Below are 17,743 nucleotides of genomic sequence, written 5' to 3'. Positions count from 1 at the left end.
CACAACAATACAATTATCTAACAATGCACAATTACTTCTAAGGGAAATCTAATCAGTTAATAGATGTTAATAAAGACAAATGTACAAAGGTAATGTGGATCAAGCTCAAAGAGTCCTACTGTGTTCATTCTCGTTTAAAAAAAAGAAAAAGCTTTTAATGGGGCTTCTCCTACTTTTACCCCATCATTTTATAAATTGCTTTGCCAACACTTCCTAACAAACAGTAATTTTAAGTAGGCCAACATCAAGCTCAGGTTGTATGCGCTTGGTGGCAATGACAGTGTAGCTGCCTTTCAGGAGTCAGTAAGTCCAACAGTTGAGTCTTTTCGTTTTTTTCTTTTTTTTTTGTATTTTTTGTTTAGTCTCCAGTAAATGAATGCGTGCTGTCAGACTGAATGACTGCTGCTTAGAGAAATCAAGCTCTTTATCGTGCTAACCTCATCCTGGGGTCTTTTGGAAAGTCATAGAGCAGGCAAGCACTGTTTAAAGCATCCATAAGTAAAAGCCTGCTCGGTGCTCCACACTCAATAGTGAGGATTAAACAACTCATGAGATGTAGTGGCCACCCTCTCACACAGATGCACACCATTTCAGGTCTTGGATCTTTGGACTATACTATGGAGAAAGGTACTGATTATAGATAATCATGAACTGTTCAAAGCTACATTGTTTGGTCTTTTTAAATAAACAGTTTTATCAGAACCATATTTGCATCTTCTGTTCCAAAGTGTAGCTATGCTGTGATGATTCTCAGGGCAAATTATTTAGATGTTAAAGGATGCACAGTCCATTCAAACAAAACAGAACTCAAGAACTGGGAGGAAAGTATATTTATTGTTTTAAAATACTGTGAAAAGCTTCACACTAATGACTGTAAGAGAGTTTAAATTACTGATGAGATGGAACAAGCCGCAGCTGCAGCTACTGCAGAGATTGCTTGGCTAACAAACTATTACAATAAACAGAGCATTGTTTTAAAGAAGTTCGCATTTTAGATAGTATCATTTTATACAGATGGGTTTATAACCTGGCAAACAAAACTGACAGTGAATCCAGAGCAACATTACTCTTTCAGACGTTCTTAAATAAAAGTTTTTCTCCTCTATGCTCCTCTAGGACTCCTCACACATTTATTCCCACAGCCTAAAATCCACATGCATTTCCTAGCGTTGCTCTTTCTCTCACACCTCCAGTGTCTGCCTCTCTTCTTTTTTCCACTTCAACAATATGTCTCTTTTGCTTCTGCCTTCATCTCTTCTCACCTTGGCTATTGCAGTCCTCTTCTCTCAGGACTCTAAGTCCCAGTTCTTCACCCCCCCCTCTAATGTGTCAAATGCTCATGCTTCCTTCTCTCACACACATCAAAATCATCTCCTACTTTAGGCACTTCAGCAGCCTTTCACCACCTTTTTCCGGACTAATTTCAAAATTGTACAAAATTTTAAAACAATGCCAAAACCTACTTCAACATAGATGTCTTCCCGCCACCCCCCACGCCCATATTCTCTACTCTGCTCTCTGTCTAATGCTGCCCTCCCCTCAGTTCTGCAATTTGAGTTGAAAAATTTTTCCTCTACCACAGCTCCTATCTAAAAAGCCTTTCTGTATCATTGGCTAGCCATATATTTTCTCCCTTGCCTGTACATACCTCTTAATTTCTCTCCATGGAAACTGGTTTGGGACTGAGTTCATGAGGAAGATTAATACTGTATGGCATGCTTAGCCAGTTATTATAGAAGTGTGCTATATTGGAAAACCAGAGCATGATCTAGGTAGCACTTGGGATAAATTCACCAGAAGGATGAAATGGTTGTTTTCAGATTGGATGCAAAACATGCCTACAAAAATTTTCACTTACTAATTTTTTACCTGTATTTACTACACCTGAAAATGAAGTGTAGGCACCCATCTTAGCTGCACATCTTTGCATCAAATTTGTCCTAGCAATGAGGTACTTGGAACGGTGAGATTTTTGTTTCAAATTAGGATGTGGAATTTCACACGATGATGTTTTCATATTTGTTGTTTTGTAGATGTTAGTTTCTTGGACCAAAGGAAGACCGGTCCTCCAGATGCAGATTTTTTTTTTTACTGTGAACATATGTATCAGGCATCAAAATTAGGCAGCTAATTGGACCACTCATCTCAGCAGAATTTATTGGTGGTTAAAGGACATACATAAAATACAACTGGATTTTTCAACTCAGGCTTCTGTCAAAATCCATTTAAAGTGCTAAATTTTTCTTTGGCTATTGACCACTGTATTTGTTTGTATTTATTTTACTGACTCACAGAGCTGATGCATTTCCTGAAATGTCTCTGAGAACTCAGGTGAGATACCACAGGCTATGTCATCTTAGGCTAGAATTTACTAGGATTAAAGCAGATGTGGCATTACTAGGGTCTGCTAAGCCTTATGTGATTTATAAAGATATAAAGTATATCTTTTATGATTGCAATGATGCTAAAAATTTTGTGGATGATAATATAGTCACATTGGAAAGACTGAATGTAACAGCTGGGGAAGAATCACAAAAAGGAAATGGAAACTAGCCCTCCTTTACTAGTTCACCTGAATGGGTGTCTGCATTTATTGCTTTTATTTTTCTGTATTACATGGGCACAAGTTTAGATGTATAAAGGCATACTTGATTTCAAAAATATTAAATAATACAAGCCTTGCACAGTCACATTAAAAATGTACATTGTTCTTAGGAATGTATATGCCTTTGATGATTTAAATAATTCAAAGTGAAAAACAAAGAATAACTTTCCGTCTTCTAACTACTGATTTATCTACTTATGTTTTCTTCAGTTTGGACACTGAATTAGAATGAAAACACTGTTTTTATTCTATGTATAGTTAATTTCAGACCAAATTTATTTTTAAATTCTTATGCACACAAGCACAATGCTGAACTACTTCAGTTGAAGATGCTGCCTATGAATTTGAGGCATATTTTTCTGATTTTACAGGCTTTTTTTTGTTGCTGTTTTACGTAATGTTTCTATTGACCTTAAATTTTCTGTTTCTTTCAAAAGTTGGTTAGAGATGTTCTAAAATTTGGCTTGAACTTCTTATGAAAGTATAATATTGGCTTATAAATCAATTAAGCCACAATAAAATATCTGTGGCATATTTTACAAAATAATTCCTCATGAATATACATGTATCTGTCAGATATATATATCATTTGGGTTGCATATGGGTTTCAAGCACAATCACTGCAATCTTTAAGTTAAGCTAACCTTGATCTTTAGCCATCACTGAATTTTCCAGCACTATCACCTAGCTTCTTCCCGGTTTTGAGATGTCTAAAAAGTTTCTAAAAAGAAACATATGCTTGTTTCCATTGATGAGCATACACATGCACAAAACTGCTTAGAATGGGATATAATTGAGAAACTTGGAACTGTAACCCTAGCAGTATCGAAAAGTGAGATATTGCCCTGCCCATGGTTATTTTATGTAGAAAGGACCTCCAGGACAGAGGAGTAGAAACACAAATACATATATGGTGGTAAACAGACACGAACATGTTCCAGAGTGACAGTCAGCCTTGCCTCAGTGTATCTCCCCGGGGGCCAAATGCAGCCAAAGCTCTTGTCATACATCGCCATACCAAGCTTTACACAAAAGAGGCAAACGGGGGTAGAGGGAATGCTATACTCAATGGCTCATTGGCTAGAAAATTCAGTTGTTTAACAGGATATATGTTTGCAGGTCTTCTCTTCATCTTGATTTAAATCAATGTCTTAACTGTTCCAAGTGAGTTGAGTTTCCCAATCAATGGGCTATTGAACATAATGCTCCATCTTTACTCTCCTTCAGTATCATGCCTTTTTTGTTCTGACTGCCAGTTCTGTTGTGTATGTAACGACTAGTCAGTAGAACAAAATTAAATAAGAACAAGGGCTTGACTGTACAGCCTCTTGGTTAGGACTCCAACTTCAGAGGTGTGAGATTTAACTGCTGATTAATTATGACTGTATAATTACTTACTTCAGGTGGAACATCTTCAGAATGAGAACTGAAAGGGCTTTGTTTGCTGTACTGAATACCTGGGTGATTCAGATATTCTTTTAGGATGTGATGGACCTATGCTCAAGTCTTTGTTCCAAATCAAGCAGGGTAGGGTGGCAAAACTTGATCTCCTTCTTTCCAGATAAATAGTCAAATAATTATGGTGTCAGCTATCAAGAAAAGAGATCTTTATCTGTGTTGTTATAAGAACAGATCTGTCCTAAGATGTCTGTCTCACTAAAAAGATCCTCAGGAATTCTGACTGGACATAAGTGTCTTCCTCTAACTCAGAGATAGCACGTGATTACAGCAGAAAGTAACTCACTGTTAGAATATGCATATAGACCGCAGCAAAAATCATGATGGGATGGGGTCAGAGATAGCACGTGATTACAGCAGAAAGTAACTCACTGTTAGAATATGCATATAGACAGCAGCAAAAATCATGATGGGATGGGGTGTTAAAAAGTAGAAAACTACATGCTTACATAATTCAGGCATTTTCAGTGTTTTTCTTTTTTTTTCCCCCCCTTTTTTTTTTTTTTTTAAATGTAGTTAGGTATCTAAGTCCATCCTCTGGTGATTTCTGGAACATGGAACCAGAGAGAAATTTCCTTGGGAGCAGATCACCTACAATTTACACACTAGAATCAACATTCCTCTGCTGATATTGCCTTGTAACTCAGAATTTCACTGAGCATTAGGATTAGCTTTACAGGGCCTATGATGATTTTGATAATAGGTAGGACTCGGTAATTTTGAAAATTTTCCTTACACATCTGAGTGCTTTACTAGACAAGGCTGAAGTGATCAGCATTGTTGGATATGGCCCTGCAATTACCAGTTTTGTGGGCTAAAATGCAGGTTTATACACATATTCTTAGATGCCTTCACCCCTACGCAGTGCAGGAACAATTAGTGAAATTCTCCTGAAAATTAAGCCTCAACACCCTACCAGTCAGAACAGTCAGAGTTAATATTGAAATCCATCAGCAACCAGTTATTAAAATTATGTGAGATCACACACAGAGTTTCCAAACTGCTCTCATAAAGAAAGATAAATATTAGATAGGTTATATAGATTGGATTTAATTTCATAATAGATATCTCAATTGTATGCAAAATATGGGATAGTGGAAGTGGAACACATTACAGAACTGGCCAGTTTTCATTGAGGAAACATGTGCTCAGTTTCAAATTTCTTTTTGTGGTATGATTTAATTTTCACATGAGATATTTAAGTGGCAGTGACAACATTAAGAGAGACTTCTCCAGCTACCTGTCCTTTAACAGAAGAAACAACAAATACATTAATATCCTTCTTACCTGGGGAGCCAACAATAACTGAAACGTGGCGCACTTGAGCACAGCGTCTCCTCCAGTGCTCTGCTCTGCCCTGCCCATGAGCCAGCTGAGTACTGAAATCAGGGGAACTCAACTTTTCAGGTGCTTCAGAAAGTGCAAACCTTTCCAGTTTCCATCCTTAACTTGTTCAGAAGTATGAAAACAGCAGAGAGAAAAGAAATGGTGTAACATTCACATATATGTTCTCAATCATAGCATAACTGGCCATCTAGGACCCCTGCAGAGCACCAGCAAGCTTTATCGCTGACTTGCCAGCTGTACTTTGCAATTATCTCTGGTGAGCCAGCAAGGTAGGCTGGGGAACAAGAGCTGAGCCCTGGGGGAGATGAAGCACTGGTCAGAAAGTATGGGAGCCTAGGATATGGACGGATAGGCTGAGGAAACAGCTCTACGGAGGCTTTAATTTTTCCATTCCATGATTCCAAACCAGTTTGGCTTACAGGAACAAAGACACAAGGATACATGAAACAAATTCATACAGTAACAAACTCTCAAAAATGCTTTTAGAGCATTTCCCCCTGATTCATGTGGGAAAGATAGAACACAGAATGGGATGAGACTGAGTAAAAGCTTCACTAGTATGACACTGGGAAAATCTGTATAATTGCCTCCTTTTTTTTAGCACTCTTAAATAATGTAGCTGTCCCACACTTGTGCTGCTAATGCCTTCAGTCACTGTGGAGCATGTATTCCACAGCATGGCAGGCTGTGGTCTCGTGGCGTCTGTGGTGTTGACTTGTCTGTAGCTACTAAGCCATAAGACCCTCTGGTCTGATAAAGTCTTGCCACCGGTACTGGAATAATTAAAGGGAAAAAATGAACATTATTCTGCATCTACACAGAAAAAGAAGATTTACATAAGCAGAATCTCCAGTAACCAGTGCAAATAGCAAAACGCAAAGGATACCAGCATGTAGGTATGACTTCCTGAGAGGTGATTAGGTGTATCTGGATAAGAGCTATAACATGGGAGAGGGGTGTGTATTTATACATAGTGTAATATTTATGCCCATTACTTCTAATTGCCGAACTAGTTCTCTTTCCTCTCACGTATACTTTAGTTCCCACCAACCAGAGAAAGATGTCTGCAGCTAAATATCTGCCAATTATTGTGGACTTTTGCTTAATATTCTATTGTTCCACTGACAGCATGGTTTTTAATATATCATTTTATACTATCCTGTACATCATCATTTTCCTGCCTCCCTTAGGGCCCAGGCTGTAATAGTTCTTATTTATTTCCACAAGCTAACATACATGCAAAAGATCTTGTAGTCATGATGTCGCCCCCACCACCCTCACCTCTTCCCGTCTTCGTTTTTGTAATCCTTTTTGTCTGTTTTTAAAGTTACAGTATAAAGAAGTGTGAACACAGCATGTGTATAGACAGATACCAGGGTCAAATACACAGCTTGCTGTGTGGTTCCCTTCCCCATCCATAAACACACAAGACACTCCTCTCCCTCTCAGCAGTGTTATACTGCAGCCTTTTCTTGTGGCCTATAGGTTTGGGTTTTTAGCTAATAAACTTGAAAACAGATCAGAAAGGAAAGGAAAACTCCCTTGCTATTCCAATGGGTGAGGCAGGAATTAGCCCATGAAGTGACTGATCACCTCACAGAATCTGCTCAGCACCTTCTGAGTCTAAGAGAACTGAATGGAGCATTGACTCAGGGCTGGCAGTGCCGGCAGTCTGGTTAGTTGCATAAAATGCTGTTTCTTACTGAGTACTTGTTTTGCAAAATGTTTTTTTTTTTAGGAGAATCTGTATAAGCTGGAGGTGGCTGCAACTGCATCACCATCTCTGAAACAGAGCAGGCATCTTTAGGATCAGTAGTTCTCAAACTTTCAGTAGTGTGTTTCTATAAATATATTTTGGCTGTGGTTTTTTTAAAGTGGGCTCTTTGGATCCAATTTCCTAAGGTCCACTGGTTGACAGGTAGAAAAATAAATATTTTTTTTTCCTTCACATTTTAATAACAATGAAAAAGTGTACAAGCTTCATGGTCAAGACAGGACAGTGGGTACAAAAAAATTGTTATCTTAAGGCAAAATTTACTGTCAGAGAAAATGGAACATTCCTTCTGAACTCACGAACTGGTAGTGCATGTGCAGGTTGGTTGTAGATGGTTGCTACAATAAGGCTTCTTTCATACAGGTGTGTTTATGCCCCAGGCTTGCTGGCCACAGTCCATTCCATTTACAGAAGCTGAATTAAACAATAACTACCGCATTGCAAAAAGAAGAAGGAAAAAAAAAAAGGTGAGCGTCAAAGGAGATGCCTGAGAGCTTTGTTAGGGCCAAGAAAAACCCTGTTGCAGTTGTCAGAGCTTGTTGATGTTGCAGAGAACGGCACTTTTTTTTTTTTCTGCTGGATTTTGTGGTTCTGCCTTAGGAAAGAAAGTAAAATAGAACGGAAGAACAAAGTCCTACTCTATAAATCAGCAGCTGCTCCTTGCCAGATCAAAGGAGTGACATTTTTGCTCCTGGACTACTTGTCCACTTTAGGTGCTTGACAGACAGCTAACAGCTGGCCTGTTACATAGTATAGGAGAGTTGGGCTACATCTTCTTCAGAGCAGATGACAAGCTAATCAGAGATATCCATAGCACAGGACATGTGAGTGCACCTTGATCTCTTCAAATATACCCAGTACGTAATTGCTAAACACCTTTCTGCATTTTTGGCAAGTTGCTACTTAGGTAGTTTCCACTGAAAAGTAAGAAGGAGAATTAGTGCCTTAAACTAATTTGATCAGGGAAGTTGAACAGATGTTGAATTTGTTGACAACTCTCCTTTTTGGGCCGATTTAGAATCGGCTAAAAAAAAATAATATGAAACAGTTAATAAGATGTGAAAAGTACTTCAGTGTGATATTATTTGAAAACTACACTTTAAAAAAAAGAAAGTTACTTGAGACCCCTCAACTCCTGTGTAAGAAGTTGGATAAGCTGCTTGTGTTTTCAAGACTGCTGGACCCTCATCGGTTTTGAAAATCTTTTCCTATGAGTTTAAGATGATAAATTAACACATCTTTAAATGCATGAGTTGCTTAAAATTTTATAGGAGATCTGTTATCTACCTTTAACATGGATGTCTAAGTGCTAGCAAATCAAAGTGCATGCCAAATTAGCTAAAATTGTATTTAGCATCTCCGCAAGACGTATGTATACAAACCTGGAATTTTAATGTCCGTAGTAAAAATTTCAAAGTGATTCGGTTTCTAGTTGATTCCCATCTGCCATAAATCAAGTATGGGATGAGGTTATATACTACAGCTTATGTCTATTGACTTTGCATTTTATCTGAAGGTATGAATAGCTAAGGATGTCTGTTTGTCTCCTCCCTTCCTTTCAAGTATCTTTAAAAGATCATTTTTACGGTGCATGATGAACAGCCGTCTATGAATAACCTGATGGCGCTCAGGAAAGAGAACCAGCCGGGCCGGTGGGCGCTGGGCGGCTGCAGGTGTGCCTGGCCGCGCTGCCAGGCGCCGCTGCCGCCAGGCGCCCGGCGGGAACGCGGGGCTGCACTGCCTTCCCCGGGGCTCCGCGGGGGCCGTGTCCACCCGCGGCCCGGGCGGGCGCGGGGCAGCGGCGCCTGGCCCCCCGCACCCCGCCAGCCGGACCCGCTCTCGCCCGCTCTCCTTCGCAGCGGCGCCCCGCGGCGCCCCGGCTGCCCAGCGCGGCGCAGTCCCCCCCGCTCGCCCCGCGGAACGCTCCAGCGCGGCCGCAGGGCTACCTGGCGCCCCGGGGGCAGCGGCACCCCCGGCCGGCAGCGGTGCTCTGGCCCCACCTCATGGCGCCCTGCTGCACAGCGGGAGGCCTCACCTGGGGCCACCGCAGGCTGGGGCTCGGGCCGAGCCCGGTTTTGCAGCAGGGAGCGGCAGCTCTTGCCTTGCCGGCGTTACCGGGCACCGACCCCAAGCGCAGGCTGGCTTGGGCCTTGGCGCTGGGCCCGCACGGCCCTGGGGTGGTGGCGAGGCCGGTGGAAGCTGCGAGGCACGGGGCCGGCAGGGGAGCCAGGTGGCCATGGGGCCTCCGGGTTGATGGGGAGAACCAGGGCACCCTGGCTGTGCCTGGGGCCTCCTGGATGTCTGCCTTCATTGTAGGGAAGGGGTCCCAACAGAAGCCCCCGTCTCAGGTGCAAAGGCAGGGCAGCTCCCTGGGGCTTGGGCTGCAGTGCGGGTGCGCCCCGTGAGGCACCAGGTCCTCCCTTGGCAGAGCCAAAGCATTGCCCCGCGCTCCCAAGAGGTAGTAACCTGGTAACCAAGAGTTATGTGTTTAACGAGGCAGATTTTCTCTGAGGTGAATAGATGCCCGTCTTGCCAATTCTCATGATTTTATCGCAAGGCTCAAGTTATTTCATGTTAACTCGAGGTCCTGGCTCCAGGAGACTATGGTTACGTGGGAATCTTTTCATGTAAGTTTCTAGATTTTGTGGCTGAGAAGCGCTGTTTAAAAATGTGGCGCAATGACTGAAAAATCTCACAAAGTAAACACCAAGAAGAGCGCTGTTTAAATTTCCGATTTTTTAGGACAGCCTCACAGTTATGGGACAGGCAAATTCATGATTTCCAACAATTGGCAGCTCTGAGTGGCGCAATGCACGTTTAGGAGCTCCAACGTAAACATACAAGATGCGGCAGAGGTCCTCAGGACGGTTAGCGCCTGCCTCGGGCTGCCTCAGGCACCCAGCGTAGTTGCTCTCTGTCGTCTTCTGGAGCTTTCACCAAACGTGGCTGCTGACTTATGTCCTCTGAATCACACCTTTGACAGATGTGAGATGTCTAAATTGGCTTAAGAAAGTCAGTTTAAACAGCCCCCGACCCCCCTTCTCTAACAAGGCTGTCCAAAACTATGTGGAGTTTTGTCAGGGAATAAACCTGCCTGTCCCTCCCTCTCCCTCTCAAAACCAACGGTGTAAGTGATTCCATTTCTCAATATTCATGACTTAGGGAAGCTTTATTTAGATGGCTCATTTCCAGGTGACTAACTCAGCTTTTTAAATTTCCTATAAGGAATGCTGCAAATAAGAGTTGGTAACCAGGTGCGGCATAGATTCAGTGAAGCATAAACAAGGGCTTTTTCAACTATTTTTGTACACACACATACTGAAGGACACTTAAACCTAATTCTGTCAGTTTAGAATACATATTGGAGGGAGAAGTTAAATAAACTAAGATAATTAGGTTTTACTTGCTCAGATAAAAGTTTGGGTGATAGACAAAGACTGCTGGAAAGGCGGGGAGGGTGTATATTGATAAAAGTGTTTCTGCAAATTAGTCTTTTCTAATGCATTCTTTCAGACTGCTCTGATCTGCTCAAGACTTCTGAAATAATTCTTTCAGCCTGGGAAAGAAGCAATTTTCTAGGTTACTTATGAAAACATTTTTTGTGAATTAGATATAATATTTCATTGGCTATTTTCCCTTCCAAATTAGGGCATTCTTGGGCAACAAGGGGTCAGTGTAGTGTGTACTCTTGAGCTAAACACTGACATGTTCATAGTCCAAATACTGAAATACCATTTGGGCAAAGATTTACTTTCCCATCCAAGGTGAAAACATTTGGATTATTTTTTAGAATGCATTCTTAGGGTCTGACTCAGCAAAATATTGAGGCAGGTGCTTAAACCCCATTTATTTATCAAGCTCAGCTCCTATTTACCTACGTTTAATAAAAGCCAAACTTCTCATTTACATTTGGCAGGTTTTTGAAAAATCTTGCTAGTCTCTTCCTCTGGGTATCTAAAAATTTTGAAAATTAGGCTTTATATTCACATGACAGAAAATACACAATTTTAACCCTACATTATTGTTATTGTTGTTACTTTTATTTTTACCATTTCTATAACTAAGCCTCTGATGATGTTCGTTCAGTATCTTTGTTCTTTTAAAACAAAAGAGCAGAAGTGTCTTCTTGCGCTAAAATCTAAATTGAGTCAAAACTTTCCTTGTCATTAATCCTTTCAGAGAACTGATTGTGAACTTGTCTCACAAATTTGTTTATTTCTCTGTTTTTCACATAAATAATAGAGTACCCATTGCAACATGCAGTGGCTAGTTTGTTAAATAAATGCAATATTTTAACACCTTGTTTTCTGGATGGATATTTTAAGTAGAAATTGAGATTGAAGACTGATACTGAAAAGTTTTGAGTTGTACATGGTGGCTCCGTGTTGTTCCTCAGTTTCTCAGAAGGAGTTTCTTTCCTCTGCTGCAGGAGAGTGATTCAGTTTTGCACCAGTTCATCTCACAGAAGATATTAGACACATCGACAAGTGACTGGAGTTAAATACTACTCTCTGCTTCAGTTCAGATTAGACCCCAAGTTGGGGATGAAGTGTAGTTTCCTAAGCTTCCATGCACTTCATCTTCCTGAGACATGTTGTGACCCTACATACTTAAAGTGAATTTTCCATGATAGCCGTACAATAAGGCTGGAGATATTTCTGATTCTGATTACCAACCAGTACAGCCACTAACAGTTCATTTCAAGAACTAATCTTACTCAGATTCTGTTAATGAGTGGTCACAGTGTTTTGAAACACACGTACCACTAAAAAAGACGCACTGTCTAAAAAAGACAGTGGCAACAACAACAAATTTTTTTTTAATGTAACAGATTCGAACAAGCAGACTAAGAAAGATCTCTATTTGCTACTTAATCTCTTTTGCACTTTGCAGAAATATCTTTCTGTGTTGTTATCTATAAAAATAAAATATATTATGTAAATGTGAATTTAGCATCATTTTATATGACTTGAGATATAATATGATAAATATATAAAGAAAATTAATTACAGGACTTCCTATAAAATACAGAATACAGTTCATTTTGGACAAAGAAAACCAAGGCTCTATTTGGAGAGATTCAATTAAATGCATATATTTAGATTATATTGTCATGCTAATTAGCAACGGTAGCAACCAATTAGGAGTAGGGCTACCAAATCACCAGACTACGCTGCATATTCACTAGTATACCTTTACTGCTCTACTGTTTTTTGCTGGAAGCAGATAAAAATTAAATTACTGCTTTTAAAAGTCCATTTTGTTGTGCATTTTGAGCCAAATCTTGTTCATTGTGCTTTCATAAATTGCCCCACAAAAGTTACCAGAACTACTTGTGTGAGAAAGACAGGCTCTCACTATAGGAAATACATATGGCTGCTTTCGGTAGCAATTAAAGAAAAACACAAGATGCAAAACCCCTCCTTTTAATTCAAATGGCTATTGTTTGAATAAGCGAGGTGAGTAATCTGTCATTTGCAAAATGCTGGAAGTGAGATTTTCATTAAACGTACTATGTCAATGACATGTATTTCTCAACATTACACACCTCATTTATCATTCTGGAACGAGGACCAAGTACCATATGAATGTAGAGTTTGTGAAGGTATTGCCTCACAGCCCTGGAGGCTGATGACCCCTCTTTATCTACACAGCAGGTAAGGCACAAACAGTGGCAATGTGAGCTCTCTCTGCAGTCCCCTGCCAGTGTGCCTGGCTGCTAAGCTGGGGGAACAAAGGAAAGATAGCATATGGATAGCAGATTGTAGGAGCGCTGAAAGAGGACTGAGAAAATCTATGTTGGGTGTGTAGCTCTGCCAAAGATCTCTTGTATGACTTTGGCCTTGTCACTTAATCTCCTTCTGTCTCAGTTACCCTTCACAAACAGGGAGAAGGTGTCTCTCCTCTGCCCCAGGCTCTGCCTGGAGTCTGTCTGTGCATACCCCAAGTTCTCTTGGACCGTGTGCTTGTGGGGCATGGGGTGGAGTAAGACTGAGCTTCATTGGGTCATCTAACTGCTGCTATCATCCAAATGATATGAAGTACTATTAACAGAAGAGTAACAAAGAAAGTCGTGTTGATAGATTTTACTCATCTTTTCAGGCCATCCAATCTTTGGCCCCTGGATGAAGGGTATAAGCATGGCAGGGAATTAGCATCAGGGGCAGAGCTGTGAATTCTTCTTTTATAGGGTTCCAAATGATGCTGGAAATAGTGACATTGGGGTTCTCTTTTTCACCTGTCTCTTAGTGTCTTTTGGAGACATTTGTGCCAAAATAACGTCACGGTGTTTCTGCAACGCATGAACTGAAGTGCTGTGCAAAAGACTGTATTTTGCTTTACTTTGGCCCTGGAGATGGCTCCCTGAAGGATTCAAAAAAAGCCCTCAAAAAATGTAAGGGCTAGGGCAGGGACTGTGGTTTCTATGTCTCTATTATGCACTCTGCATATTTATGGGGCAGTATAAAGAATAAATAAAAATCCACAAACACTGTGTTCTGTGCCCTTGTCTACCAATTGTGCTGATGCATTAAGTGATGTAGCTACTGCTAATGAAACTAGGATCTGATTTTTAGCTGCACCTGAATTGTGTGCCTGTTTTGCACCTGCAATTTTGCAAATACAAATAATTTCATATGTAATTTTTCAGACATACCCATTGAGGGGGTATAACTGATGCCGTATATGGACAGGATTTTTCAGAGGAGCCATAGAGATGGAATTTCAAAAAGATCTGCATGCCTAAAAACCTCTGTGCTCCTGTATCTTTCTAAGTGTATGACAGTGTATCTTCTCTTCAGACAAAGTGTTGCTGGTCTAGAGGACATCATTTGCACCTGCAGTTATGCATACGTGCAAAAGAAAAATGGAGAAATAATGAAATCAGAAATCAAAACCAAGTGCTATTTTTTGCAAGTTTTACTGCACAAATCAGTTTTTTAACTATTTTTTTGTGTGTGTGGAAACAAATCTGGTCACTCACTATTAGAGCTTTAATTTCCATTTCCAAAACATCTGGTGAATTGCCTCTATGCAGAGTTCACAGTGAAAGGATGGCTTTATTCACATCAGTGGAATAAAATCAGGCCAAGCTCTTTTGGGAGTGAATGGCAGGAAAAGACTGGGTTTTCAGCACCTGTCCCAAAAGTCTTACTCTGTGGTGGCTGTCAGCTATGTGAGGCTGGAGTGGAGTATCCCAATCTGCATGCTCAGGGAGGTAAAGCAGTTGTCACCTGAAACGCTTCAGGACTTAGAATTTTCTTAATGCTCTGCCTTGTTGTGTGAGCCCATTGAAAGAACACTTCAGAGGGCACCCATTTTTTACTAATGTAAACTTTCTGAGGAGTATCCAAAGATATGACCTCTGGGTGAACCTTTAACCTTCCCCTTAATTATTTGTTTGAAGACAGTGTCGAGTTCTCCCGCTGAGAGCCAAGGCCCATAATGCTTCGCAGCCCTGTGAGCCGGGGTGTGTGTGCAGGGAAGTGGAGAGGGACATAAATAAGGGGACCACCAGATGTAAATAATAAAAGTGGTTGGGTTTTAAACAAAAAACGAAAAAGCAATTTGGTTTCCCTGAAGAGTGGCCTGATTGAAGAAAAAGGGTTAGTAAGACGGAAAGTGTGTGCGTGTGTGGGGGTGTTTCTGTTGTCTGTGATTTTTTACAGGCCTAAATAAGCGTTCATTCCATTCTTTAAAACCTTGCCATCTGTATACACCATTAGAAGCTCATAGGAGGAGAGAAAACAGTCTTATCAGGCTTTCCTGTTAATCTCTATTGGCCTTAACTTTAGCTGATAAAAGGCACGCTGGATGGAGGAGGTTCAGGTCAGGCTCCATTTGGTCAGCGCGGTAACATTACTGGAAAGTAGCTCAGCAAATTAAGTCCTATCGGGGACCTTTGTCTTTGAGGATGGAAACGTGCCTCAAAATCACAGCGCCGGGGTAGGAGATGCCTTCGCTGTGCCACAGTCAGAAGGGAATAAACAAGTACATCGACTGTGTCTGAGTTTTTATTTTAATACCTGAAGTCATGATTAATTCTGAGGCAGGATGACATTTCTGACAACTGAATTATACTTTTCTTAAAGAATAAAGAATGTCTTTTAGATGTAAACAGAAAGATGCAAAAGAGCCCTTTAGTGCTACTTGTAACATTTATGCATCTGTCTAATGAAATTTCCACGACTGTGATTACGGAAGATGTAATCGAAGGTGTGCCGCTGTCTTTTATTATCTGCGGAGGAATTTAACCAGGGGTTGGGAGGGAGGGAGGGAAGCGACAAAAGGCCTTGTGGAGTTGATGCTCTATAAAGGCTAGCAATTTACTAAATGAGCAGATGAACTTAGTTTTCAGCTAAGTGACTGAAAGACTTCACTAGGCATTGGATCGGGCCCAATGGCAATTATTTGGAGGCTGTTTTGGATGATGGGCATGTTAGTATTTCTGAAGAGGATTAAACACTAGTATTCGACTTCATTAGCACTCCTTAAGGGTCACCAGCCGAAAGCCTGAGCTGTGAAATAGCACACAAAACCTGCACGAAGGCTCCAAAGTGTTCTCAAACACAAAGAGGGGAGAAAAAACCAAGTGTGGCTCCTGAGTGATAGAAAATTACCCTGTTTTGAAAGAATTTCTGTGAAGAGGCAAGTTTTAAAATTATTTTAGGGAAATTAATTTGGCTTAGCTTGTGCCGATGTGGATCGCTGCGCATTAAGCTAATAAGAAATATGCAAGCACTTATTTTTGGATTACCAGCAAAATTAAATCCAGGCTCCGCAGCCAACTAACTGCCTTTACCAGTGCTCAAAAGCCGCGGCAACCGCCCCAGTTTGAGATGAAAAAAAAAGGTTATTTTGGGCCTAATATTAACCACATGTACCTGCAACTGGGGGTTTCTAACGAGTTGAAAGGTGCCTGGGTTTAGGGCGGGCGGTCGCCTTGCACGGAGTGTCCCCGCTCGGCCGCAGAGGTGGCCCCCAGCTGGCACTGACCTCCAAACGACCCCCGCCTTTACAGGCTCCAACTGCAGGAGTTGCAGAAGAGCAGAAGTCTTTCTGGGCCGGCACTTATTGCTGCTGCGCTGGTGATAAAACTTCAGACAGCCTAATTGATGGCTTTGCTGACCTAACGATACCTTGTGAAAGCATGGAGTGGCAAAGCCTGGTCCTCATTTATGGCCAGCTGCAAGGGTAGCTGGATCCCTAGGATGGAAACAGAAAAAAAAAAGTCTCCCAGCCTGTGAACTTTAACCAGGTTCCAAGCCACTCGGAGAAGTTAAAGAAACAATTGTCTTTTAACACAAGTTTTCGGTCGCATTTGCTGGTTCAAAGCCTTCTGGCAAATCCAGCTTTAAGCTGGCTAGTAAGATAAGCGTGTTACCGGTTACGATTTCTGAGCACTTAGAGGAAAATCCTTTAAAGTGAAATTATACTCTTTTAAAAAGCAACATGAAGCAAAACACGTTGCCACACCATGCTAAAATCCCGTCAGTTTTAAAGCAGAGGTGTTCTCAAAACACAGAGGCAAGCTGATGAAAGGACTTCTATTCTTTGTATTCTGTTGCAGGTTTATTAATGCCAGAAGAAGAATAGTACAGCCTATGATTGACCAGTCAAATCGAGCAGGCAAGTTCCAAGTAGTATCTGTATTCAAGTCCCACAGGCGCAAATCCTCATCAAGTTATTCTTCGGGAGTCCCATCACCTGGTAAATAAATGCTCCAACCAGGCATTCTGGGAGATTATTTTTTTTCTTATGTCCCCAGAATTCCGCTGTAGGAAGCAACTTCGCTAATTGGTGCTAATTGGAGATTTCCCACCCTGACTCTACTGAAACTGCTTTTTATTTTCTCTCTGAATTGGTAATTGGGTACAAGTAGTAGTGCCACAAGCAGTTTGTTTGACTGTGAGCTCTTGAATTACTCATTGCTTGTCTGCATCCAATCAGCAGGACAATCTCATTTTCTTGCTACCCACAACTCCTTGGTGTATGCATTGCTTTCACTTCTGGAAGGCGAGCTGTAAAACTCATTGTATCCATTCATTTGCTTTGACTATTCACAATATGCTACTAATGCGACATGGTACCACAGTGCCAGAAAATATTAAAAGATTATTACTTTTGTTTAAGAATGCACCAGATATGTTCCCAGTAAAACATATGATTTTTATAACAATACCTTTTTTCTATGTTTCTATTAAAGCACTCGGAATGCATAACTCTTTACACAACAACTGGTGCCATGTTAATCATTCCACTTTGTAATATGCATTTCCTCAGCATACTGGGGAGTTGTGGTTTCCTGCCATGAGGTTATGGGATAAAACTGTTCTCCATGTGGTGATGACTGTTGTCACTAACAAGGGCTTTAACTTGATGGTGATTTCGCCTGCTGCTTCACTTTAAAGGTTTTTGAAAAGGTTATTAATCCTTAGGGAAAGTCTTCCCATGTAGCATTAAATTTCTTTTTCATTAACAGGTGAAAAAGGGGGAAAACACTAACTCAACTAACCATGCAAAACATTAAGCCAAATACAAAGTGTACATGTAAATAGGAA

At 40.9% G+C, this 17,743-nt stretch overlaps 1 protein-coding gene across 9 annotated transcripts in view; it reads left to right on the top strand.

Annotated features, from left to right (window-relative positions):
- Positions 1 to 17,743, top strand: part of MEIS2 (Meis homeobox 2) — a 174,645-nt gene that overhangs the window by 151,266 nt on the left and 5,636 nt on the right. For all 9 annotated transcript variants that reach the window (XM_055810767.1, XM_055810756.1, XM_055810761.1 and 6 more), the window contains one exon: positions 16,753 to 16,811. In XM_055810767.1, coding sequence (XP_055666742.1) covers positions 16,753 to 16,811 — 59 coding nt within the window. The remainder of the gene's footprint in view (positions 1 to 16,752; positions 16,812 to 17,743) is intronic.

This window comes from Falco peregrinus, chromosome 1 (assembly GCF_023634155.1).
Source record: "Falco peregrinus isolate bFalPer1 chromosome 1, bFalPer1.pri, whole genome shotgun sequence".
Classification (NCBI taxonomy): domain Eukaryota; kingdom Metazoa; phylum Chordata; class Aves; order Falconiformes; family Falconidae; genus Falco; species Falco peregrinus.
This window is presented reverse-complemented; position numbering and strand designations above follow the sequence as displayed.